Below are 25,215 nucleotides of genomic sequence, written 5' to 3'. Positions count from 1 at the left end.
TGAGTAGAATATTATAGGACAACGTAATGAAGTGTACAAAAGACAAAAAAAAAGAAAAAAAGAAAAGGAACCAAAGTTTAGTTTCAGTAATTTGCAACTTAAATTTTAGGTCTTTGTTAAACCATTTTGCTTTAAAATTTTTACCATCTGAAAGGCTTAAGGAAATATTAAAACATCCCAGAAACCTGGCCTCCCAATATATATTATTCATGCAGGAAACAGAATTTAAAACTATGTGCCAGACCCAAGATTAGTCTGGTATAAAACCACTGGGTTAGTGTCTTAACAATGTATTTTCTCTCCAGACTCATGTTCCACGAGTTATTACTCTGAATCTTGATTTCAACTTATGATTACCTAGGAATAAGAGAATTAAGTTTTAGGAAACAAACTGCAACTTCTAAACTCACCAAAATGACTTTTATTTGTATGTGCTACATAAACAGTGAATGGTAATTCATGGCACTTGTTACTTGGTCCAGACATGAAAAGGTTTATGGAACCAGTAAATGACATTTTAAAAAGGGTCTTCTGTCATAAATCCAAAGTAGACCTGTTTAGCACAATTCAATACTACTCCTTCAGTATTTTATAAATGGAATTTTCTTCTACTTGTATCCATTTCCCGGGGCTGAAAATTAGGAAAGAAAAAAAAAAAAAGTAAATCTATAGGTAACACTGCTTAAAAAAAACCCTTCTGGGTCCATTTTGGAGACTGAATAGTCCAGGTCTAACAAAGGCATTGGGAGTTACTGTTCTCATATATATGTGTAAAAAATATGATTTTGAAGTAAAAATCGTATGTGATTGCTGACTAGAAACAGACTTTAAAATGCTGACGTTTTCATTTATGAGTTAAAATGCTCTCCAAACTTACACAATGCTTCTATAGCGACGGTTTTCAAACATACAGAATCAAACACTGGCTTATGGAGAGTGCTGGGCCCCACTCCCTAAGTTGCTGATTCAGTAAATCTGTGGCCTAACAATCTGCCTTCCTAACAGGTTCCTAGGTGATGCTGCTGATCTACTTTGAGGACCACTATCTCAGGATACTTCAAATGAACCAGGGATCACCAGACCAAAATACCCTATCAGAGATTAGTTCTTTTGAGCTTCTGGAAATCAGAAGTATAACATATATGAGCATTCAAAGCATAAAGTACATGGCTTCCTTCTCATTCCTACTTTTAAAATGATCTAAATGGCTTTTCAAATAAGGCACATACCTTATGGACCCATTCATATTCTCCATATTTAGAATCAAAGGTTCCTTTCTGAAGAGATCTTAATTTTAAGGTAAAACGTGGTCCAAGTTCCTGAATTCCCACTTTCTTTTCACTCTTGAATATGTACCTTCAAAGATAAGTGAAAGAATTAAGGGAAAACAGTCTGCATGAACTAAATGGAATTTCTTTAATATGACAGAGTTCAAAAGATAATTTATTTTTCATCTACAATACTTGTCACAATAGAAAACATATTTACATTGAAAATGTATTTCACGATTGAGTCAAAATCTAAGGAGTTCAAGTACCTTCCTCACCTATGAAATCTGAAGAATATATAGTCCCGTTGATTATGGAATGTGGCAACTTGCCTCCCAATAAATTGAGGATTATGGGGAAAGAGAGATGCAAACATACGTCCAATAGAATGACCCAGCCTCGTAGTAAAGTTATTCAAAATTACTTCAGGTATGTGTTCTGTAGGGTCCTTGCCTCTTCTCTGGAAAAAGGATGGAAAATAAGGAATTAATCTATATCCTGATATTGCAAGTTCAAGTTTCAGAATTTACATGACACAAAAAATTTTAAAGATAATCCTTCTTAATAACAGACACAGATGGCTTATCAGTCCCATGAAATAAAGCCTAAAATTATTTTAACATGCAGTGAATACCAAAAAGTCCTATTAGAAAAGTAACCTGTAAAAAAAAAAAAAAAATAACCTGTTTGATAGTAATGAAGGCTATTGCCTGTCTGCCATAACTCATTTACAATCTCATAAGAAAACTGCCAGTAGATAAAACTGGCTTTAAGCAGGAGAACAAGTGTCATTAAAAAGCAATTCAATATGTAAGTTATAGAGCTGCCTATGCATATACTGCAAGGAGACCAATGCCAATCAAGGAATGCATAAAACTTACCTTAATTTCTTTACGCAAACGAACACTGCTCATTTTAAAATGAGCAGTTGGGCCACTTGGCAAGTGACTCAGAATTAATCCATCTGTTTAAAAAGCTAAGAACATGTTGAACTCTGTAATTTAAATTGTGTAAATAACTGGTCCTCTGTATGTCCAAAGGCTCCTAAAATCTGTAGCTAGGTAGTTAAGTGTATTCTTCTGGGTTAAAGTTTCCTACCATACTGAAGACCCATAATCAACCCAGTATTTCAGGAAAACATTAACCTATGGTAGTTCCACTTTTTCTCTTCACAATATGATACATAACTCCTCACCCTCAAAAGGGTATGTTGGGTATTCAATTAACCTAGGTGAAAAGACAAGATGGGCTTCTAGCATAATTTTAGCATTCCAAAGTTTAACTCCATGTTCAGAGGCCTTATAACCCTAAATATGCACTTTGATACAAAAACATATACAGGGGATCCCTGGGTGGCGCAGCGGTTTGGCGCCTGCCTTTGGCCCGGGGCGCAATCCTGGAGACCCGGGATCGAATCCCACGTCGGGCTCCCTGTGCATGGAGCCTGCTTCTCCCTCTGCCTGTGTCTCTGCCTCTCTCTCTCTCTCTCTGTGTGACTATCATAAATAAAAAAAATTAAAAAAAAAACATATACACACATTTCTATGTATATTTTTTATACATATGTAAGGTTAGTATATGCTGTCAGCTTTGAATATTGTCCCGTAAGACCAGAGACTCCTAAGGTCTTTTCTTGAAGTCAGTGTTTCTCGAAAGAAAAGCTTTTATTCTTAAGATTACTGTCCCAACCACAAATTAAAATCAACTAATAACCATTTATTGATTGTCCACCACAGACACTTCTACCAGACACACTAAACTATAAATGAAATACAGGACACCTGCCTACAATTGACAGGGTTAGTAGACTGGAATGGCTTTCTGGAATGCAGCTACCTAAGACTGCTACCTATATAACATTCCTCAAGTCTTTGTAACACAACTTGATTTTTTCAAACACTGAACCTTAAAAGGTCAGAATCAGACTATCTCAAGTTCCCTGTAAACAGCCTGAGTTTTACAAAACAGATGTTGCCATCTTTTTATAAAGGCATCAACATTCTCCCATTAACCCATGGGTAGTCTTCAACTTCCTCCTTCCCTTCCTTGCCAAATTCTATTTACTGCTTTTACCCTCATAAATTCCTCATTTCCATAGCCACCTCTTTACCCTTACTGCTGTTCTCTTAGTTGAGGTCCTTGAGATTTTCCACCTACATTAAAACAGTATCCTAGTTGGTCTCTCTCACCATTCCAAGTAGATTTTCTAATACAGACTGTAAATCAAATTTATATGTAATAAGCTATGGGATGTTAGTTACTGTTATTTTCTCTGTACCACAGTTTCTCATGCTAAGTGAAAAACTAGATCCACCCTGAGTCTTGACAGCTGTAGCTAATTTCAATCTACTCTCACCACAGCACATCTACAGAATAAAGACATCAGTACAGCTCCCATGTGGCCCCAAACTCCCTTTTATGCCTAGGTTTCCTAACTGGAAGGCACTGACACAACCTCTTATACAGCATACATATTAATCCTATCATATATTTTCTGTTCATGCTATTTCAAAATACCTGCCATATTGAACTCATCCATTACGGCCCACTTCATCAATGAGTTCGTTTGTTATTGTTTTATATATTTGGGTGCTGCCATGTTGGGTGCATATTTACAATTCTTAGATCTTCTTGTTGGATTGTCCCCTTTATTATGATACAGTGCTCTTCATCTTATTACAGACCTTGATTTAAAGTCTAGTTTGTAACTCTGATATGAAACATTGCTACTCCAGCTTTTTTTGACATCCATTTGTATGATAAATGTTTTTCCATTTCCTCACTTTCAATCTGCAGGTGTTTTCAGGTCTAAAATGGGTCTCTTGTTTCTTTGTCCATTCTGAAACCCTATGTCTTTTGTTTGGAGCATTTAGTTCATTTACTTTCAGAATAATTATTGATAGATACAGGGACACCTGGCTCAATGGTTGAGCGTCTGCCTTTGGCTCAAGGGATGATCCCTGGAGTCCTGGGATCGAGTCCCCACATCGGGCTTCTTGCATGGAGCCTGCTTCTCTCTCTGCCTATGTCTCTGCCTCTGTCTTTCACAAATAAATAAAATCTTTTAAAAAAGAATTATTGATAGATACATGTTTAGTGCCATTTTATTACTTGTTGTTTCTTGAAATTTTTCTACTCAAAGAGTGCCCTTTAATATTTCTTGCAGGGCTGGTTTAGTGATCATGGACTCCTTTAGCTTTTGTTTGCCTGGGAAACCCTTTATCTCTCCTATTCTGAACCATAGTCTTGCTGGATAGAGCATTCTTGGCTGTAGATTTTTCCCATTCAGCACTTTGAATACACTATGCCACTGTCTTCTGGCTTGGCTAGTTTCTTTTGAGGAATCCACAGCTAGCCTTATAAATCTTCCCTTGTAAGTTAAAGACTTCTTTTGTCTTACTGCTTTTTAAGATTTTTTTTTTATCAGTGTAGTTTCAAAGTTTAACTGCAATATATCTTGGTGTTGGCCTGCCTTTGATTTTGATGGGAGTTGTCTGTGCCTCTTGGATGCAGATGTCTATTTCCTTCACCAGATTAGGGAGGTTTTCAACTATTATTTCCTCAAATTTTCTGGCCCCTTTTCTCTTCTGGCACTTATAATAGGAATCTAATGACATCTGATGGAGTCACTGAGTTCCCTAAATCTGTTCTCATATTCCATAATTATTTTTTCAGCTTATTTTCCACTATTTTGCCTTCTGCTTCTTCCAGCCTTAAGTTCACTGTATCTAGTCCTTCCAATCTGTTACTGCATTACTCACTTCTGACTCTCTAAATCTTTTATCTCTGTGGTAAGGGCCTCCCTGAAATCTTCCATTCTTTTCTCAACCCCAGCAAGTATCCTTGATTGTTGCTTTAAATTCTCCAGCAGACATATTACTCATATTTGTTTCATTTAGATCTCGGTTGTGACCTATCTTGTTCTTTCATTTGGGATACATTCCTCTGTCTGGCATTTTGTCTCTCTGCCTTCTTCTCTGTGTTAGAAAAGCCCCTTATGTTTCCTGCTCCAGAAGAGTAATGGCTTTGTGAAGTAGAATATAGGGTCCAGGGCCTGGCACATCAGGGAGTGTCTCTGGTGTGTGTTGCATGCACTTTACTGTTGCATTTTGGCTGCTCTATCTCCTTTAGGCCAGTTATCTGCAGAGGCTCTCCTTGCCTACCATGGGCAGTGTTTGGCCCTTGGCCAGAATGTGGCAAGTTTTAACTAGGTATGCTCTGATCTGCTTGTTAAATATGACCTGATAATCTTTCTCTACAACTGAACCTCAGCAGAACTCTGGTCAGGAGACATGGTGCTGGTCTTCTGGGGAAGGGGCTCACCACCTTAGGACTGAAGTAAGCTTGACTAAGAAGGTCAGTACTATTGAGGCCCACTTCAAATGCCACCTCTTTTTATACAGTTAAAATTAAGTTTTAAATCTCAGCTGTCAGTGGTACTTAACTTTAGCACTTGTCATTTGAGTTATAATCATATAAATGACTTTCTTCCCAACTAATCTATTAACTCCTGGTAGATTTGTTTCTGATAAATACTAGTGCCTAGCACATAGCAGATTATCAGTAATGTTTGAATTCTTTCCTACTTTTCAAAAATTCACCACAGGTTCAACTTCATAAGGTATAACCAAAAGTATTTCCAGATCATTTGAACACTGAAAAGAATCATAAAATCTCAGGGTGCTAAGAGAAGTAAAGGTTATTTCTTCCAACTAGGACTTGAATTCTCTCTAGAACATTCCCACTAAATTGTAGTTTGTCAAAAGAAAACTACAAAATCCAAAATTATCAGTTCCTAAGTACCTGCACTGTACAAAAAAAAAAAAAAAAACTTATTTCTAATTCCTAGCATAAACCATGAAGAATAGGAGTCATTATTCCTATTTCAGTAACAAGGAAAAAAGGTTGAGAAGGATTTTAGGCAGATTAGCTCAAATTTCAGATCTAGGTGGCAGATCTTAATGGGTGGGATTACAGCTGCGCACAAGCCCTAAGGCACAGAGGCATTCTGTTATGATTGAGGTGAAACTAACTTTTAGTACCCAAAGGACAAGAATGCAAAACAGCTTACAAAAGCCTGCCAAAACTACAGCACAGAGTTAACTTAGCTCAAATTTCCACTTAGAAATACTGAATAGAGGATGTAGGTCTCCAGAAAAAAACTTCCATGCTTTTACTAAAATGCCAGATCAGGCAATAAGCCTTGGAAACATAATACATTTATATGATCTTTGTGGGAACCCTGAAGATTTAGGTACTATTTCGTATGTTAAAATATGATAAAACCAACTAGCTAAGAAACTTGACAAAAATTACAAAAATAGCAAGTAATGAAGTCTGTATTTGGCATCACAACTGTCTGACCCAAAGCCACTGGACCACAGTTTAGATGGTTGACAAAAGCTCTTTTCTAAAGTAAAAAGTTTGTGTCTCCATTAATTTCCACCATTTGGCTACTACTACTCTTTTACAGCAGCCCTTCCAGTTTGTCATGCGTCCATATTCTAATTTCCCACAGGCCAAATATCCTCAATTCGTTCAACTTTTCTAAGTGTCATCATTAGGGGTCATGACTTATTATTCGTAAGCCCACATTAGGTCTCTAGGAATCACACTACCATTTCTATTATGGTAACTACAAATTATTCTCCTTTTAATTACTCTACATGTTTTATCTGGGTCATGGCAAATACCCACATTTCCTATTTCCCATCCTTCTTCCATTTGCCTCTCTTGTATCTTTCTCAGAGTAGCAAAGTCTCATTTATGAGTTTACGCAGATATTCTCTGAAGCCAAGATATGTGACTTTATTCAGAGTTTCTAGGCCTTATCTTATCTTTTTATCCAAGATGGACTTCTAGTGCCCCTCACCAACGTACTTACTAGTCTTGAAAACCATGCTCTGTTAATAGAGAACAAAAAAGCATTTAGGACGTCCTCTTTCCTACTTCTTCCACCAACACTTTGCCATCAACTGCATTACTACATATCAATTATAAAAGAAAATGTAGTATCTCTGAAATTATAAAAATCAACATCCAGGCAAGATTATACTTATAAAAATTCCATTCAGTAGCATTAGGACTTGTAGAAACTGCATTAATTCTATACTTGAAACTTACAATCTTGGGATACACACACACACACACACACACACACGCGCGCGTATATATGTGTTTATACATATATATGCGTGTGTATATATATGTTTACACATATGAGTATAATCTCATATTAGGATTAATTATTCTAGTTATTTCTCTATTATAAATTTGGTCTATGTACTGATGGTACCTTAATGATCTGAATTCACCCTACAAGGTGTACAAAATGGTAACCAGAAAAATATTAATACATTCCGGGTAAAAAGACAATACCATTTTATAAGTAAACGAGAACATAAGCTTCCTAAAGGCAACAGATGATATAAATGAAGTTTATATACCTATACAAAATAGCTCAGCTAAAACAAGGATACAATGTTTATTGAATTGATGAATGCCTGCTTGCAGCCTTAAAATAATGATAGTTTTTTAACTGTCAAAAATAAAGAGAGGATCATAGACTTTGCCACTTTATATTGGGAGATAGTTTTAAGAAAGCAGCAACTAACTACATTAAAAACATGTCTTCTAGAATAGTGAAGTATTCAAGAGATTTTAGTTATTTTGGTACATTAACCCATAATCCAAGCCAAATTATAATATGGCCAATAAAACATCACATTGGAAAGCTAATTTCAGTCTATTTTCGTCTCTGGAAAGCAACTTGTACAAGTGGATAATGTCTTTAACTTATACTGAAAATAATAAGGCCCTAAGTGTTAGATTTTAAAAAGAAAAAAAAAAAAACCTTTTAAACTATTATAAAAAAAAAAAGGCAATGTTCATTGATTAAAAAAAAATGTTATTCTGGCAACAGCAAAGTCCTGCCCTATTTTTGATGAATCCTTAATAATTTTAATAATCAACCCACTCAAATGATCATCTTTAAAATTAATGAGCTCAGAGGGGAGGCTGGCAGATTTTGCCAGAGTGCACACTCTATCCTCTATTTTTCTCTTTAACCATACTATCTACTCTACATTTTTGTTAGTCCACCCATAATTTTCTAGTTTAAAAAAGTTATGTTCTGAAAGTTATAGAAAACATCTCCTTATTCTTTCAAATATATCTTAAAAGAGGATGATGGTGAAATAGGAAAACTTTAATAAAGAAGGATACTTGGTATTTTACGATCTTCATTAATAACTATCAGATCTGTGAAATCTCTTGAAATGCACTGTGGAATAATTTTTTTCAAAGCCAGTCCTCTTCTGTAATAAACATGTGAGTTTGGTATAACTGTGGAGAGCTGTTCACAGAGTCGTACTGTTCTCTGCAAAACAAAAAACAGAAATCTTCAAAAGTGAAAAGGAATAAAAATTTTTAATGATTAACAGAAGTGCTATTAAAAAAGAACAAGGGTAGGGAAAGAATGAAATATGAACAGTATTCAACCCTTATCAAAGGCTGATCATCCTAAAGTGGTGGTTCTCAACTGGGGGTGATTATTTGGCAATGTCTAGAAATATTTTTGGTGGTTGTGACTAGTGGCAGTGGTGGGGATGGCTGGTAGTGGTATCTAGTGGAGAAGCCAGGGATGCTGCTAAACATCCTATAATGAACAGGACAACTCCCATAATAAAAAAACTATGCAGCCCAATTTGCTAATAGTGCTGAGACTGATAAACCCTATCCTGCAGAACCATGCTTCAAGAACCTATAACCGGGATCCCTGGGTGGCGCAGCAGTTTGGCGCCTGCCTTTGGCCCAGGGCGCGATCCTGGAGACCCGGGATCGAATCCCACATCAGGCTCCCAGTGCATGGAGCCTGCTTCTCCCTCTGCCTGTGTCTCTGCCTCTCTCTCTCTCTCTCTGTGACTATCATAAATAAAAAAAAAATAAAAAAAAAAAGAACCTATAACCTATATCACATCACAGTATTCATTTTATTTACCTTATTCATAGGCATCTATGGCAATCAATAATAATTTAACTCAGATCTTCTGAAAATAGTCTTTTAAATAGTAATGTAAAAAAATTAAGAATTCAATAACTATACTGAGTGATATGTTTACCCCATGAGGTCTATCTGATGTTGTGATGAGAATCTTGGGAGAAGTTTGTCTGTTGAAGTAAGATGCAAATTCATCTGTAGCTTCATCATAAGCAACCTGTGAACAGAAAAGATAATTTTATATCAAACACTCCACTAAGCTACAATCTTAAAAGCTGCTCCAGCAGGATTCTATGATACTATCTTCCTAAGCTGATATGGGATCTAAAGAAAGTCAATAGGGACTTCTATTAATGGCAACATGAATAGGTTGGGTGATTTTTTATTTGTAGAATACAAGTATAAAACTGGAAAAAACTGTCAAAAAACCATTTCAAGACACAAGCTGTGTTTATTCTTCTCATGATTTATTTGTTTACTTTGGGAGGGGAAGAGAGTGTAAGAAGGGGGAGAGGCAGAGAAAGATGGAAAGAATCTCAAGCAGACTCTGTACTGAGTGCAGAACCTGACCCTAGGACTTGATTGCATGACCCTGAGCCAAAATCAAGAGTCAGGTACTTAACCAACTGAGTCACTCAGGTGCTCTGAGCTGTGTTCATTCTTGAAAAATGGCAAGTTACTAGAACAAAAAAAAAATCAAACAATAGAACAGTCCAGTTACTATAATATATTGCCTAAAATGTTTAGCTTTCAGCCAAAAAATTAGATACGCTAAGGAACAGGAAAGTATAACCCATAATCAGGAAAAAAGCAGCCAATAAAAACTGTCTCTGAGTGAGCCTACATGTTGAATTTAGCGAAAATTTCAAAGTAGCCATAATAAATATATTCAAGGAATTAAGAGAAAACAGGAGCTTAATGCAGATCTAAGATGGCAAGAAAAAAAAATCAATGAATTTGAAATTAGATTAATAAATATTCAATCTGAATAACAGGGAAAAGAATCATTAAAAAAGGAGCAAAACTAAAGAAACCTGTAGGACAATGTTAACCATTTCAAAAGTGTGTGAAAAGAAGTCTCTTAAGGAAAGAGAAGGTAGAAAAAAGTATCTGAAGAATAATGGGTGAAAGATTCTAACATATAGATACAAGCTCAACAAACCCTAAGTAGGATAAAAAGAACAAGAACCTAAACAAATCAAAGTCAAACTGCTAAGAGCCAAAACTGAACATTCTGAAAGAAATAAAAATCATGTGCAGGGGACAACTATTAAAATAGCTGATTTCTCATCAGAAATTATGAAGGTCAAAATGCAATGGAATAGGTTCCAAATAATCAAAAAAAAAAAAGTCAACCAAAAATTCTATAATTTGCAAAAATCTTTCAAAATTGAAGGAAAAGAAGTATATTTTCAGATAAACAAAAACTGAGATAATTAGCTATTAGATCTATTATAAAAACAAAAACATAAGGAAATCCTACAAGCTGAAAGAAAATAAGACTGGATGGTAACTTAGCTCTAAAGGAAAAGAAAGAAGAGTACTATAATGGTAAATACAAAGTAACCATAAAAGACTCTTTGTGTGTGTTATATGTGTATACTCTTAATTTCTTTTTTTTTTAATATTATTTAAAGCAGAAATTAAAACACTGGATTTATAACCTAGGCAGATGCTGTATATGTGACAACACCATAAACAAGAGTGGAGGAAACAAAGCTATGCTGGTGTAAACCTGCTAGTTTACCAGAATCACGTCTGTATTTACCTGACATAGATAGTGATAAATTAAAGAAGGATAGGGATCTCTGGGTGGCGCAGCGGTTAGGCGCCTGCCTTTGGCCCAGGGCGCGATCCTGGAGACCGGGGATCGAATCCCACGTCAGGCTCCTGGTGCATGGAGCCTGCTTCTCCCTCTGCCTATGTCTCTGCCTCTCTCTCTCTCTGTATGACTATCATAAATAAATAAATTAAAAAAAATAAAGAAAGATATAATTCCTAGAGAAACTGCTAAAAGAAGCCTAAATATAAAATTTAAAAGATTAAAAGGAATTAAAATAGCATACTAAAAGATATTTTTTAATACAAAAGAAAGCAGTCAAGGAGGAAGAGAATAAAAATAAAGATATGAAATCTGTTGAAAAAAGCAAAATGGCAGATGTAAATATAACTACATCAAAAATCAACATTAAATACTAATTGTCAATAAAAGAATAAAAGAGCAATATCCAAGCATATGATGCCTGTGACACTTTAAATTCAAAGATACAAACTGGTAAAAAGTGAAAGGATGAAAAAAGAAGATATACTATAAGAAAGTTTGTTGGCCATGTATATATGAGACAAAAAGAGACATTAAGAAAAGAAATGTTGCAAAAAAAAAAAGAAAAGAAATATTGTAATGGGCAATTTAAGGGATGAGACAATAAGAGACACTGGATTAAGAATCAATACGTTAGGAAAATTTAATAATTATAAATGGGCATGTATCAAAAAATAAAAATAAAAATAAAAATGGGCATGTATCCCCAATAAAAGTAAAAAAAAATTTTTTTAAATAGGTATGTACCTAACAACAACAAAAAACAAAAGACATGAAAGCAAAACTGAAAGGAATGGAAGAAATTAATAATCAACAATTATAGTTGGAGATTTCAATACTCCTTTCTCAGTAACTGATAGAATTAGGAATTCAGCAACTATATAGAAAACATGAACAACACAATTAATCAATTTAAAACTCTCAAAACAGCAGAATATACATGTTTTCCAAAGGAATACAGAACATTGTACAGAAGAGATCTTGCCCCAGAACACATCTTTACTTGAAAAGGAATCAAACAGCGTATGTTCCAAGAACCACAATAAAACTGAACTAGAAATCAACAGCAGAAATATATCTGGGAAATCCTCAAATATTTGGAAATTAACACACTTCCTGATAATCGATGAGACAAAGAAGAAATCACAAGAGAAATTAAAGATATCTTGAGCAGAATGAAAATGAAAGCACAGTAAACCTATCAAAATGTATGGGATGTTGCTAAAGCAGTGCTTAGGAGGAAAACCATAGTTTTATTTGATTATATTAAAAAGAAATAAAAGTATAAAATCATAATGTAAGCTTCCATTTTAAGAAACTAGAAAAAGAAGAATAAATGAAACCTTAGGTAAGTAGAAGAAAGGAATAAAGATCAGGGGAAAACTAATGAAGGGCAGCCTGGGTGGTTCAGGGATTTAGCTCCGCCTTTGGCCCAGGGCGTAATCCTGGAGTCCTGGGGATAGTGTCCCACATCAGGCTCCCTGCATGGAGCCTGCTTCTCCCTCTGCCTGTGTCTCTGCCTCTCTCTCTCTCTCTCTCTCTCATAAATAAATAAATATTTTTTTTTAAAAAAGGAAAGGAACATAACTGTAGTCCCCCTTATAAACACAGATGTACATACTCTAAACAAGGTACTGACAAACCAAAACAGTGTAAAAGATAAAACATCTTAATTAAATTGGATTTATCCCAAGAATGCAAAAGATACTTAACATTAGAAAATCTATTTCATTTCCTACATTAATACAACAAAGGAGAAAAACTGTATATTCATCTCAATATTTACAGAAAAATCATAATTATCTAAATATTTTCAGAAAAAGCATCTGATAACATTTTATATATTCATGATAAAAACAAACAACCCTGCCAGCAAGAATGGATTTTCCTTAATGCATAAAGAGAATCTAAAATTGAAGACACAAACATTAATGATGAAATATTAGGAGGATTCTCTTTAAAATCAGGTACATGGCACAGATAACACTACTGATACTTCTATTTATTTGATATGAGATGTCATGAAATGAAAATTATTTAAACAAATTATTAGAAACAAATTTAGGTAAGCTACTGTTTAGACGGTCACAATCCAAAAATCAATAGCATTTTTATAAATGAGCAAATAAAACAATTTTTAAAGGGATGTGATTTACACTAATAAAAAACATAAAATACCCAGCAAGAGCCCTAGCAAGATTTATGTGTAAAACTGGCATGAAGAAAATTATAAAAATCTTTGAAACACATTTTTAGTAAAGAAGACCTACCTTAAAAAAAGCAATATATAAATAGATTCCCTAAGTGATCTGCTTTAATTTATAATTTTATATGGCAGACCAAAGGTGCAGAAAGAGAATGTTCCTGAAGAGATAGACCAGAAAGAAGATGGAGGTGGAGAACATCCTGCTCTATCAAATATCAAAATTCACCATTAAGATAAATAATTAAGAAAATAAAGAAGTAAAGAAAGAAAGAAAGAAAGAAAGAAAGAAAGAAAGAAAGAAAGAAAGAAAATAAAGAAGCGATAATAAAGCAACAAACTGATCAATAGCCCAAAAAAGGACAAACATGTATGGATACCTGATGTATGAAAACATTGTAATTCACTGTGGGAAAGGTTGTACTACTCCAAAGGCTGGGGAAACTGGTTACATATAGTAGGGGCAGAAAAAGGGGTAGGGGAAGAAAAAAGAAATTTTTTTTCTTTCTCATACCAAACGAAGAAATTGATTCATGATGATTAAGCACATAAATGTGAAAATCAGTCCTTTAAAAAATATGAGAACATATGATCACAGGATAAAGATTTCTTACCTAAGACCAAAATAAAGAAATATTTTTAAAAATTTTAAACCTCAACTATATTAAGGACTTTTATTCACCAAAGACAGCACAGAAAAAGGAAAAAGAGCATCCACAAATTGGAAGATACTTATATATATATGATTAGTATCCAAAATAAAAAAGAAGTTCTATAATCAATAAAATATAGGATAAAAAACTAGGCAAAAGACATGAATGAGCTGGTGTAATGTTAGCAAAAACATAGTGCATATATGAAAAGATGCTCAACCACTTTAGGAATCACGGAAATGCAAACTCAAACCACAATGAGCAAAGTATTGGTCAGAATGTAGAAGTACTAGTCAGAATGTAGATGACCAGAAATATTACCCTTATTCAACACAAGTGAAAAATGATACAACCACTACTTTGAAAAACATTTTGGCACCACTATATAATGTTGAACATTTAAACATCTCATGACCCAATAAATTCCCCCTAGGTAAATATTTAGGAAAATTTTACATATTTGTAACCTCTAAGTATCTATGATTTCCAATTTATCTCCAGCCAAGACCTCTTCCATATCTTGTCAATGACAATTCCATCCTTCTATCTTTCTAACTGCTCAGACTAAATACTTCAATACCATCTTTGAATATTCTTTCTCACACCCCATGTCCAATTTATCAAGAAATTACAATGGCTCTAATTTCAAAATATACCTGGGGAAAAAAACCAAACCTTAGAATCAAATTGATTCTCAATACTCACTGTAACTGTAGCCCAAGTCATCATCATCATAATCTCTTTCCTGGATTACTTCAGTGGTTTTCTAAATATCTGTTTACTTCTCTAATTACATTCTCAGTATAGCAACTGATTACTATTAAAAATTAAATGTGATCATATCATTCCTCTGTTGAAAACCATCCAATGGCTCATTTCACTAAGTATAAAAGCTTAAGTCCTCATGATGGTCAACAAAGCCACTGCTCTGGCTTTTGCTTTTCCCAATACTTTCCCTGGCACCTCTTCTGTAACCCTCTCTCTTGCTCACTAATTTCAGCATACTGACTTCCTTGCTGTTCTTAAAACACACTGAACATGCTCCAGGAGGAGCTCTAAGTGTTAGAGCTTTTGCATTAACTGTTTATGCACTAGTTTTTACACTGGTCATTCCTAGGAAACAAATGAGGCAGAACTGCAAGGAGGCCAATTGCTTTATATCCTTCAAGTCTTTCCTAAAAGGCCATCTCAATGAAGCCAACCCTGACCATCATTATATAGAACTGCAACCCTAACCAACAGAAAAATAGGCTAGAGACATGAACAAACTGATTAAAAAGAAAAAAAGCATAAAAAGATGTTCCACCTCATTCATAACAAGTGAACAAAAATTTAAAACTACACTGAGATACAATCTCTGCTCCATCAGACCAGAAAAAATTATTTGTAATTGCAAAATCTTGAGTGAAAGTTTGAAGAATAACAGATGTTTATATAATCTCAACGTATATCCCCTACAAACAGTTATTACAAAGGGAAAAACAAAAAGCTGCATGGGAAAACCAACAATACGTGACTCCTTATAAGAGGCATCAAAACAATATCATATCTGTGGTATACCTGTCAAAATTACAAAAACTGAATATAATTACGAGCAAATATCAAAGTCATATTAGTGACATTTCACAAAAATTCCTAGACTGCACTCTGCAAAAAGTCAATGTCATTAAAAACAAAGGGAGTCCACTAAATTACAAAAAAAGGAAGAAAAAAAAAAAAAAGCAAAGGAAGTCCAAAGAACTATTCCAAACTAAGGGAGGTTAAAAAGTCATTGTAACAGAGTAAAAAGCATAAGCTGGAATTTTTCTTTTGCTAAAAAGGATACCATTTGGACAACTGTAGACAATCGAATAAGCTGTGTAGATGAGATCATCATCATCACTGTTAGTTGTGTGATTATCAAGAAAAATACACTTGTTTATAAGTAAAATGCACTAAATTATATAGGAGTACACAGGCTTCATGTCTGCCATTTACTCTCAAGCATATCAGAGAGAATACAAAAGAAAAGCATGTGTAATATTAAGGAAATCTAGGTGAAGGATATACAATGAATTCCCACTTTTCTATTAATTCTGTATTTATGTCAAACTAAATCAAACACACACTCCTATACATATAAAATTGCAAACTCTACTTCAAGAAGCCCTGAATCTACTTCACTCTATTTTTTAACATTTATTTTTTTTTTGGGGGGGGGGGAGCAGAATGAGTGAGAATGAGAGCATCGGGGAGAGGGAGAGAAAATCTCAAGCAGACTCCCTACTGAGCACAGAACCCAATTTGGGATTTGATCTTACAACCCTGAGATCATGACCTGAGCAGAAATCAAGCTGGACACTGACTGAGCTACACAAGTACCCTTCCTTCTCCCTATTTTTTTAACTTTAGTAACCTATCACCTGCTAACATATGATAATTCATTTTATTATGTTCACTGTTTGTCTCTCTCCCTAGAATGTAAGTTCTGGGTGGGCTGACATCTTTTGTGTATAAATGGCAGAATGTTTGGTGCACTGATAGATCCCAACTCCCTAAAACAGAATCCAATACACAGCAGGCAATCAATAAACATTCACTGGAAGACTGACTGAATGTATGAAAGACTATAACTGGAAACGTTAAAGAATGTCACTAACAGCAATGTTTGAAAGCAAACATACCCAAAACCAAATATACTATACCAAAAAAAAAAAAAAAAAGTTTAAAAACCTTGATTCTCTCACTGTACTGTCACAAACTATTTAAAAAGAAAATGTGAAGTGACATGTGGATGATTATCTTGAAACCAAGAGTTTTATGAGGACACAGAAAATAACACCAAATGTTATCCTTATATCAAAATGTCTAATACTACAAAAATCTATAGTATGAAGAATGCTTTTCAGAGGATATTAAAAACAACAGAAGCATTACATAAGATTTTAAACAAAAAGTTCACCTACACATATCATACATTTCTAGAAAATAAGTAATCACTGCCTTTTTCTATAACATTTGAGAAATTCAATTATGAAATCAACTATAGCAAATAATATGTCAAAATTACAGTTGACAGAGTCTATTATACAACTTCACCACTTAATTAAGTATCAACATATGAACAAATAATTTATCAAATGTGGCCATCCATATTTATTTAAGACTTCTAATATTACCTCTTCATCATTAGGATCTACTATAGTTTCATCATATACTCGCTGGTTGTCAATGGTCTTTGGTACAGGCTTTGGTGGAGCCTAAATAAAAGGAAAAAAGATTAAGTTTTAGAAACAATTTACATTAACAATTTTGCATTTTGATTGGGGATGAATAACAGAAATTTCCAAATATCCAAAAACTAAATCTGTTCCTCATTTCCATCACTACATTAATCCTAATAATAACATTTTTTTTCTTTTAATTCTGTACAGAGACATAAACATACTGGAAGAACTGCCAACTGAATAAAAAGACTTAAAACCATGCAGGAGTAGCCAAAAGAAATGGAATTAAAACAATTATCCATTAGAAGAATATCAAACAGAATGAAAAAAATACAGTTGATGCTTAAATAACATGGATTTGAAACGTGTGGGTCCACTTATTTGCGACTTTTTAACAAGACTATAAATATATTTTCTCTTGTAATTTTCTGAATAATGCTTTCTTTTCTTCAGCTCATTTTACAGTAAGCATACAGTATACAATACACATAAAATACATGTTAATTGATTATTTACATTATCAGTAGACTTCAGGTCAACAGTAAGATTAGTAATAGTTAAGTTTTTGGGATTTTCAACTGTGTAGGAGTGGAGATGGTGGTCTGCACCCCAACCCCCATGTTGTTCAAGAGTTGGCTGTACAAAGGTGTATACACACACACACACACACACATATATATATATACACACACACATATATACATATACATATATGGCTTTGTTCCAATACTTCCAGATAGCTATTCAGAAATAAGTAACAAAAGCTACAAATCTATCTGCTGAACTAGTAATTCTAATCTGAGGCATTTATGGTAAGGAATGAAAAGGAGGAGCAATTTATATAAAGAAATAAGCAGTATCATTATTATTAATGGAAATGAATAGCAAATAGGGCAAATATCCAACAACAGGGTAATGACTGTGACTATGGAATGCTGCAAAATTGGCAACATGCATACTCAGCTTAGACCAAAAAGTTGTATAAATGAAATGCTAAGGAGCAGGAACACAGAATTGTAAGCATACACTGACTAAAACAAATTCAAAACATATGCACACTAGCAGAGAATATGAAAAAGAAAACTAGGATTTTATTTTTTATTATTTTATGAAACAAATATTAAGTTTTAGGTAATTTTTAAAAGGAGGCAGTTCTAGGAAGTTATCTTTCAGTTCCAGAAACAAGAGTAGTGAAATTTCCAAATGGTCATTGTCATATTTGTTGTAATTGATCACTGAGAGTTAAGAGGCAAACATTGCTTGATAGGATTCTGCAGGTCAGAACAGTCTAATGCTGGCAATTTCATGGGATTTAACCTAATCCTATTAAAAGGCAGCATGAAAAAGCAGAATGTTTAGTTTTAATATAGTATTCATAGTTTCCCTTCCTCAAAAATGTTTATCGTTACTTGGTACCTCACCTTAAGAGAAGGGGGTAGTGGACGTTGTATGTTTTAAAAATTTTTCAAGTACGTATCATGACCTAACAGTAGCTTATAAATAAAAGAAAATTAAAAGAAAATAACTTGGTTGTGGATGTATTTAGTAGTTCTATTAAAAATTTCTAGTGGAAAGACTTCATTTCTTATCAATATCACAAAAATAGCCAAATCCTTTCTGGAAGCATTACCTCTGCTCTTTTTGCCATAATCCATCCAGGTATCTCACTTCCCTTCCACTCCCCATTCTCAACAGAAGAGGCTCTGTCCTGCCCTTCCCCAGTCTTGCCTGACAAAGAAAGAGCCTTTGCTTCAAGTCACAAGAACTCCAACTACAGGCATAGAGCTTCCCCATTCCCAAAGTCAGGAAGATGAGTCTCTGTCTCTCAAACACATAAAATTAAGTAAAATGAGCACATTGAAACAGACATACCATTTACGTGAAATTCTGAAAAAATGTAAAATATCACTATGTGTTCATCCTTTAGAGACACAAAAAAAGAAGTGCACAGAAACAAAACATGGCAATTTCGTAAGTGATTATCTTTGGAGGGGAAATTAAATAGGAAGAAGCACATAAAAGACTTTGAATATTATCTGCTAATGTACTGTTTCTAAGCTGGGTAAAGAACAGAAAGGGATTTGTTATTTTATTTTCACATCTTTTATATATTGGGAATATTCTACAGTAAATTACAAAAGAAAGTGATACAATGTGACTATCAGGGAGCATTCCTCAAAATAAGACTGAAAGCACATGACTAAAAATTTTATTTACCTTATCACCAAGAGCTTCTCTCTCTTTTTTAAGTTTTTTCTTAATCGCCAACTTTTCCTAAAAAGTAAAAAAAAAAAAAATATTGAGAAACCACCAGTTATATCACAAACACATGCTGAAACTACACATTTCTAATGCTATGAATACTTAAACTGAGCAATCTTGTAATGTATTAAACGTCCTGACAAAGATTTTCACACTTAAGTTATTATAAACCAAATACGTTGGCCAATCAATAAATAGTAAAGCTCTTGCTCCCTCAAAAAAAATCTAAATTGGCAAGTTTGAATACTTAACGTTTTACTACTTTTTTCTTTTTAACTTTATAGCCTCAAGTTAAGTAAAAAATGTAAAATGTATATCTAGACTGGTTAAGTTCTTTGTTTTATTTTGCATCCCTAACAAGCTGCATTTCTAAAGAAAACCACGGCCATGCTGGTTGCTTCTCTTGGCAAGTATTAAAAATAAATGACAACGGGAGATGAGTTTTCATATCGCTTCCAATAAACCACCACTAGTTATCCATAAATCTTATAATCGAAATAATGTTTTTAAAATCATTAAGAACTTGCAAGTTGACAACTGTACTCTAAATCGGTTACCTTCTGGAGATGTCTGAACAGAATGCTTAACACACAATCGAATGTACTTTCTCCCCCACCCCCGGCCCCTCCCCAGTGCCTAGCCACCTTCTATCCATCGGGGCTCAGATTAGTGTCAAGAAATCTTCCGGGAGGGCAGCCTGGGGGGCTCAGCGGTTTAGCGCCGCTTTCAGCCCAGGGTGTGACCCTGGGGATCCGGGATCGAGTCCCACCCACGTCGGGCTCCCTGCATGGGGCCTGCTTCTCCCTCTGCCTGTATCTCTGCCTCTCTGTGTCTCTCATGAATAAATAAAATCTTAAAAAAAAAAAAAATCTTCTGGGAGACCCTGCATACGCTTTCACCTAGAATGAGTTAGATTCCCTGCGTACTCCACTTTGGCACTTCTATGAGTAAGGCACAATTCACGGCCTCATAAAACCTACCTAGTAAGAGGAGTCAGGCAAGCAAAAAGAAGAGTACGCGCGTGAACTTTTATGACGTAACAAACGCTTGCTTCCAACTGCAATTTATGCACAAATAAGCACTCCTTGAGCTTTATCTCTTCGTATTCCTCTCCGAGAACAGGACGAAGACAACGCTAAAACTACAATTACCAGAAACTTTACAGAAACAATTTCGGTAAGAGCTGCTGCCCAGGAAGCGGAGCAGGGCGGTTCTGGGTTTATATACGGCCTGTCTTGGGCTGCTGCAACCGGCCGAAGTCGGGAGGGCAGGGAGGGCGTCCAGGTCGGAGGGGGGCTCTGGGGGCTAGGGGGGCGGGACATCCGGCTTCCGCTCCCAGCGCGGGGGGCCGAGGGAGGGGCCGGAAAGGAGGAGAAGAATCCTCGACGCTGAGGCAAAAAGCTGAACCTGGCGAAAGCCTCCGAAGTCGTGCGAGGGGACCGGGACACAGGAACGGGGGTCACCCGTCTCGAGGAGGTACCGCCTCCGCGGGCACCCAGCGAGCGCCGCCGCGCAGGCGCGACTCCCCGCCCCCTCTCCCCCCCCCCCGCACTGCCGCGCACGCGCGTCGAGGATGCGGCGCAAGCGCCCTGCCGCCTCGGCCGCGTCCTACCTTCCGCTGCTGCTGTTTCCACCGCGTGAACATTAAGTGTCGCCGTTGCTTGTTCTTGATTTCCGAAATGCTGAAGCCTGGGGGAAAGGCAGCCGATTTCGGAGGTGGGACCCCACTTTCCGTCGCCCCATCCTCAGCGGCTGCAGCCTCCTGGGGCTCTTCGGCGGACGCTTTCCGCTTCAGGCCTTTCTTTCCTCCGCCGCCGCTCTTCCCCCCGGCCTTCGCCATGCTGTTTGCTGGTCTTGGCGTCTGTACGGAAACGGAAGTAGCTTCCCCCTCAGGCTCCTTTGCTTAGTCTTTTACTTCCGGGGTCAGGAAGTTCTTAAAAAACGTGGACTAGTTTGTGCGCTTCAGCCATTTAAAAAGATGAAATTTAGTTTTGAGGAGAGTTTAATAGAGGATTCGCCCAGCTGTATGAATACTGTAATGATGAGTTCAGAGACCCCCGTATGGACTGCCTACTATGTGCCGAGCCAGCAAAATATTGGAACAAAGGAGGCTTTATTGTATAAAGTTTACATCCCACTGGAAGGAGACCTGAAATGAGCACACGAATAGGGTGGCCAGCTACGAAGTAACACGTGGCCCAGCGAAGATAGGACAGGATAGAGGATAGGCAAAGGTTGCAGCTTTTAAGGGGGGGATGGTCAGAGGAGCCTTCGTTGAAAAAGTTACATCAAGCAAAGACTTGAAAGCAGGAATGGGTCAATGATGCGGTTATTTGAGGGAAGAGCTGCTTGTTCGAGTAAAGCTGTTTATTTAGGAGAAAAGCTGTCCAGGCAATGGAAACACAATTCCGGGACTCTTGGTCGATAGCAAGCGTGCCATGTTTGGGTAACAGCCTGGAAGCCAGGGATAATGTGAGAAAGGGAGGGGGGTAAGGGCTTAGAAGTAACAGATTGTGTCGGATTTTGTGAGAATTTAGCCTTTTATTTTATGTGAGATTCACATCTCCTGGAGGATTTTGAGAGAAGAAACGGCATGATTTGACTTACATTCTGAAAGCGTCTTTCAGGCTCTTCTTTGGAGAATAGACTTTATTTAGGGGGAGGAAGGTGAAAGGAGGGGAGAAATGACAGGAGCCTGAACCACCAGAGTGGTTCTAATGGTGAGAAGTGATCAGATTCTTGTGCAAGGTCGAATTCCTGATGATTGAATGAGGTTCGTGAGATAAAGCCAAGAGGCGAGGATGACCCCAAGACTTTTGAACTCTGCGACTGGAAGGGTGAGACTAGAGACACTTCAGGTAGAGCAAATCTGAAGGATAAGATCAAGATTTCGGTTCTCAAATAATTGAGTTTGAGACACGTAGTAGTCAAGTGGTGATTGTTGGCAGTTGGGATGTATGATTGAGCAGCAGGAGAGAGAGCTATGGAGTAGAGAGAAAGAATTTAGGAGTCATTGGCTTATAGATGACATTTTAAATCATTACAGTGAGTGTGGATGAAGAGCTGAGAAAGAAAAGAAGACCAAGGACCGATCGCTGGAACAGCCCTACATAAAGAGCCCAAGAGAAAAGGAGGACCCAGGAAAGGAGAATGAGAAGGGAAAATGAAGAGTGTGTCATAGAAGCCAAGCGAAGGAAGTGCTTACCCAATGGTTAAATTTTTCTGCATTCCTCATTTTAATTTTATGAAAATGTCCCCCAGAGACAAAAGAATTCCTTTTGCTTTACTGTTAGAAACTGTCTTAATTGAAATTATATGTGTCAGTATCAACATTGGGTGTTCTGGTAATCCAGTAGTTTGGTATCCATACTGCATTTTTTACTCATTTAAATTCTTTTAAACAGGATGTTGAAAACATCAAAACTGCATCTTCCAGAATACAAACTCCATCAAAATCTGCTATGGAGCCACAAGTCCCAAATTGTGATGAGAAAACTAAAATAATTATACTTAGATTTTTTTTTTAAATGGATTTGAATTATGCAATAAAATAGAGGGAAAAAACGTTGAGCCTTAAAGTCATTGACCTATGGGTTTGGCTGCAATAAGTCATAAAATATTAAGTTGCTTATTTAAAGAGGAATAACCAGATCAAAAACAAGGAAGAGGGGGAAGCAAGAGGATACATATCAGCCTTCCTCTAAAAAATATAGACTGAAAAAATATTTTGGAAATATCTTCTAGACTTATTATTTCTCCCTACATATAATATATCCTTTCCTCATAAGGACACAAAACAATCCTGAAATGGATTTAGATTTATTCAGAGGTACCATACAAATGAGACCATAGTTGCTTAACATAGAGACTTCCTATTTTTCCTTCATAGCTTATTTGTAAGTTGAGTGTAAGGATTTCTGTGATCAGAATAAAATCCCTATTCTGAAGAGGTCAAAAAGCATTGGTCAATTCAGCAAATATATATTTAAGCTACCCGATAAATGAACAGTGTGAATGAGTATGACGGAAGCAGTAGGCTCTATATTCAAGTCTGTGTTTAGGCTTTTACTTAGTCACTTAGATGGTATAAAATCTCAATTAAGTCACATAATCTCTGTGAGACTCAATATCTTGACCTGTAAATGAGGCTAATTGTACTAACATGTAGAAACACATCCAATAAATGCTAATTAGCTGTTTTTATAGTTCCAGGTATGAGACTATGCCAAACATTATGGAGAAAAAAAAAAGACATCATAATTGTCCTCAAGTAGCTTAGCACTTAAAAGATATTGAAGCACAATTCTAGTGTATGTATTAAATAGCGGTCCGTGTAAAGTGCTTCTCACCTTGGTGTCCATTTCAGCTATTTGTTTTTTCCCATTAATTGCTTCATTGTCTGATATTTTCAGGACACGTTTCCAATAGAGTGTATGTTATTTTCAAAGAAACACTTATTTTAAATATTTAATAAATATATTGTTTTGCTTATTTGTTTTAGCTCTGACATATGAGATAACCTGAAATACAACTTTTGGACGCCAGATGAATTCAATGATCCAAACTAATAAATGACCAACTTTCTGTTCAGAAAATTGGATTGATTATTTTACAATATGACTTGAGCTCTTTATGTCACAAAAATTATTCCAAAGGCACAAAATATGAATCCATTGCATAAGAATAAGGGGCACCAGTTGGGGCTTAGAAGATATTTTATTTACAATGTGGTATAAATATTTGACAAACACAAAGTAAATTAATGCTTCCTGACTTTGAATTATGCCATATAATTTTTGGAAAGAATTGTTAAAAAAAAAAAAAAAACATGAAGGCCACTGTTTGAAAATATGCCTAGCCCAGCACTTATAGTCATGTAACCAAAACTTAAACTATCCTGATTTCCCCAAAATTCTGACTGGCCTAAAACAAAAGTTAAGCGTTTTATAGGTCAATGTCACCTTATAGTTTCCTAGCCAATCAGCTACACACAATTAAGCTTGCACACACTAAAAAAGACTAAGTTTTTAGTAACCAATCAAAATTGAAAAAAAAAAACCAATGTATTCCCTCATTCATATTTTATAAACTGAGCTGTAACTGCTAAAAGCTGAGCTCCTAACCCCTTTTAGCTTGAAGTCTCCCTGTCTGTGAACAGTTTTGCTTTTTGCTCAATATAATGTTCATATGAAACAAAGCTCTTAGAAGTTTCTTTTGATAAGAACAATAGAACTATTACAAAACTAGCGTCTCATCTGTGGATGTTTCATAGGTACCCAAGAGCTGTTTTTGGCACTTAAACTACTTATCTCAAGGAATTTTAAGAGTTCTCTTTTTTGTTTATTCTATAAGTGATTAATGAGGTTTGTTTCTCAGGCTTTACTGACCCAGGGAGTTAGTTGAAAACTTATTACCGGAATTCATAGTGTCAATAATACTCTCAAAATAGTTGCTCTCCTTTGAAAGAAGTTAAAGTCCAGAAGAATAAAAGCAGTACAATTTTGGGAGGAGATGTTAGAGTCACACCCTTTCCTACCCGAAAAAAATTAGTTACTTAAACATCAAAACTTTACAAATATTAAAAACATGAAGAGTAATCATGTATCGTGTGGTAAATACTGTCATCTCTGTATACTCCACGCTATGAAAGAGACATATTGCATGTACTGGCCTTTCCAGAAACCAGAAATATATTAGGAAACCAGAAGTTTCCTTCTAGAAATAAGTCTTCAGATCATGATTTTGAAGTAATTTCTAATCATTCCCTTGAAGCTTTTAACTTTTTCCAGTATATTCTAAACT

General features: G+C 35.7%; 1 protein-coding gene across 1 annotated transcript; it reads right to left on the bottom strand.

Annotated features, from left to right (window-relative positions):
- Positions 1–216: 216 nt before the first annotated feature.
- RPF1 (ribosome production factor 1 homolog) lies at positions 217–21,299 on the bottom strand. Its single transcript, XM_055340418.1, has 9 exons — positions 21,026–21,299; positions 19,369–19,425; positions 17,104–17,184; positions 9,389–9,484; positions 8,493–8,646; positions 2,150–2,232; positions 1,547–1,728; positions 1,230–1,356; positions 217–631 (listed from the first exon to the last, which is right to left on the bottom strand). Exons 1-9 carry the CDS (start codon positions 21,251–21,253, stop codon positions 590–592), a joined length of 1,050 nt encoding a protein of 349 aa, XP_055196393.1. The 5' UTR covers positions 21,254–21,299; the 3' UTR covers positions 217–589.
- Between the last annotated feature and the right edge of the window lie 3,916 nt (positions 21,300–25,215).

This window comes from Nyctereutes procyonoides, unplaced genomic scaffold, assembly GCF_905146905.1.
Source record: "Nyctereutes procyonoides isolate TBG_1078 unplaced genomic scaffold, NYPRO_anot_genome, whole genome shotgun sequence".
Taxonomy (NCBI): Eukaryota; Metazoa; Chordata; class Mammalia; order Carnivora; family Canidae; genus Nyctereutes; species Nyctereutes procyonoides.
The sequence above is the reverse complement of the archived record's forward strand: the minus strand, read 5'-3'. Positions and strand labels throughout refer to the sequence as shown.

Coding starts and splice junctions, on each gene's coding strand:
- RPF1 (XM_055340418.1), bottom strand. CDS start 21,253: ATGGCGAAGGCCGGGGGGAAGAGCGGCGGCGGAGGAAAGAAAGGCCTG. Junction 17,185..19,368: donor GAGAAGCTCTTGGTGATAAG/GTAAATAAAATT, acceptor CCTTTTATTTAG/GCTCCACCAAAGCCTGTACC. Junction 9,485..17,103: donor TAGATCCTAATGATGAAGAG/GTAATATTAGAA, acceptor TTCTGTTCACAG/GTTGCTTATGATGAAGCTAC.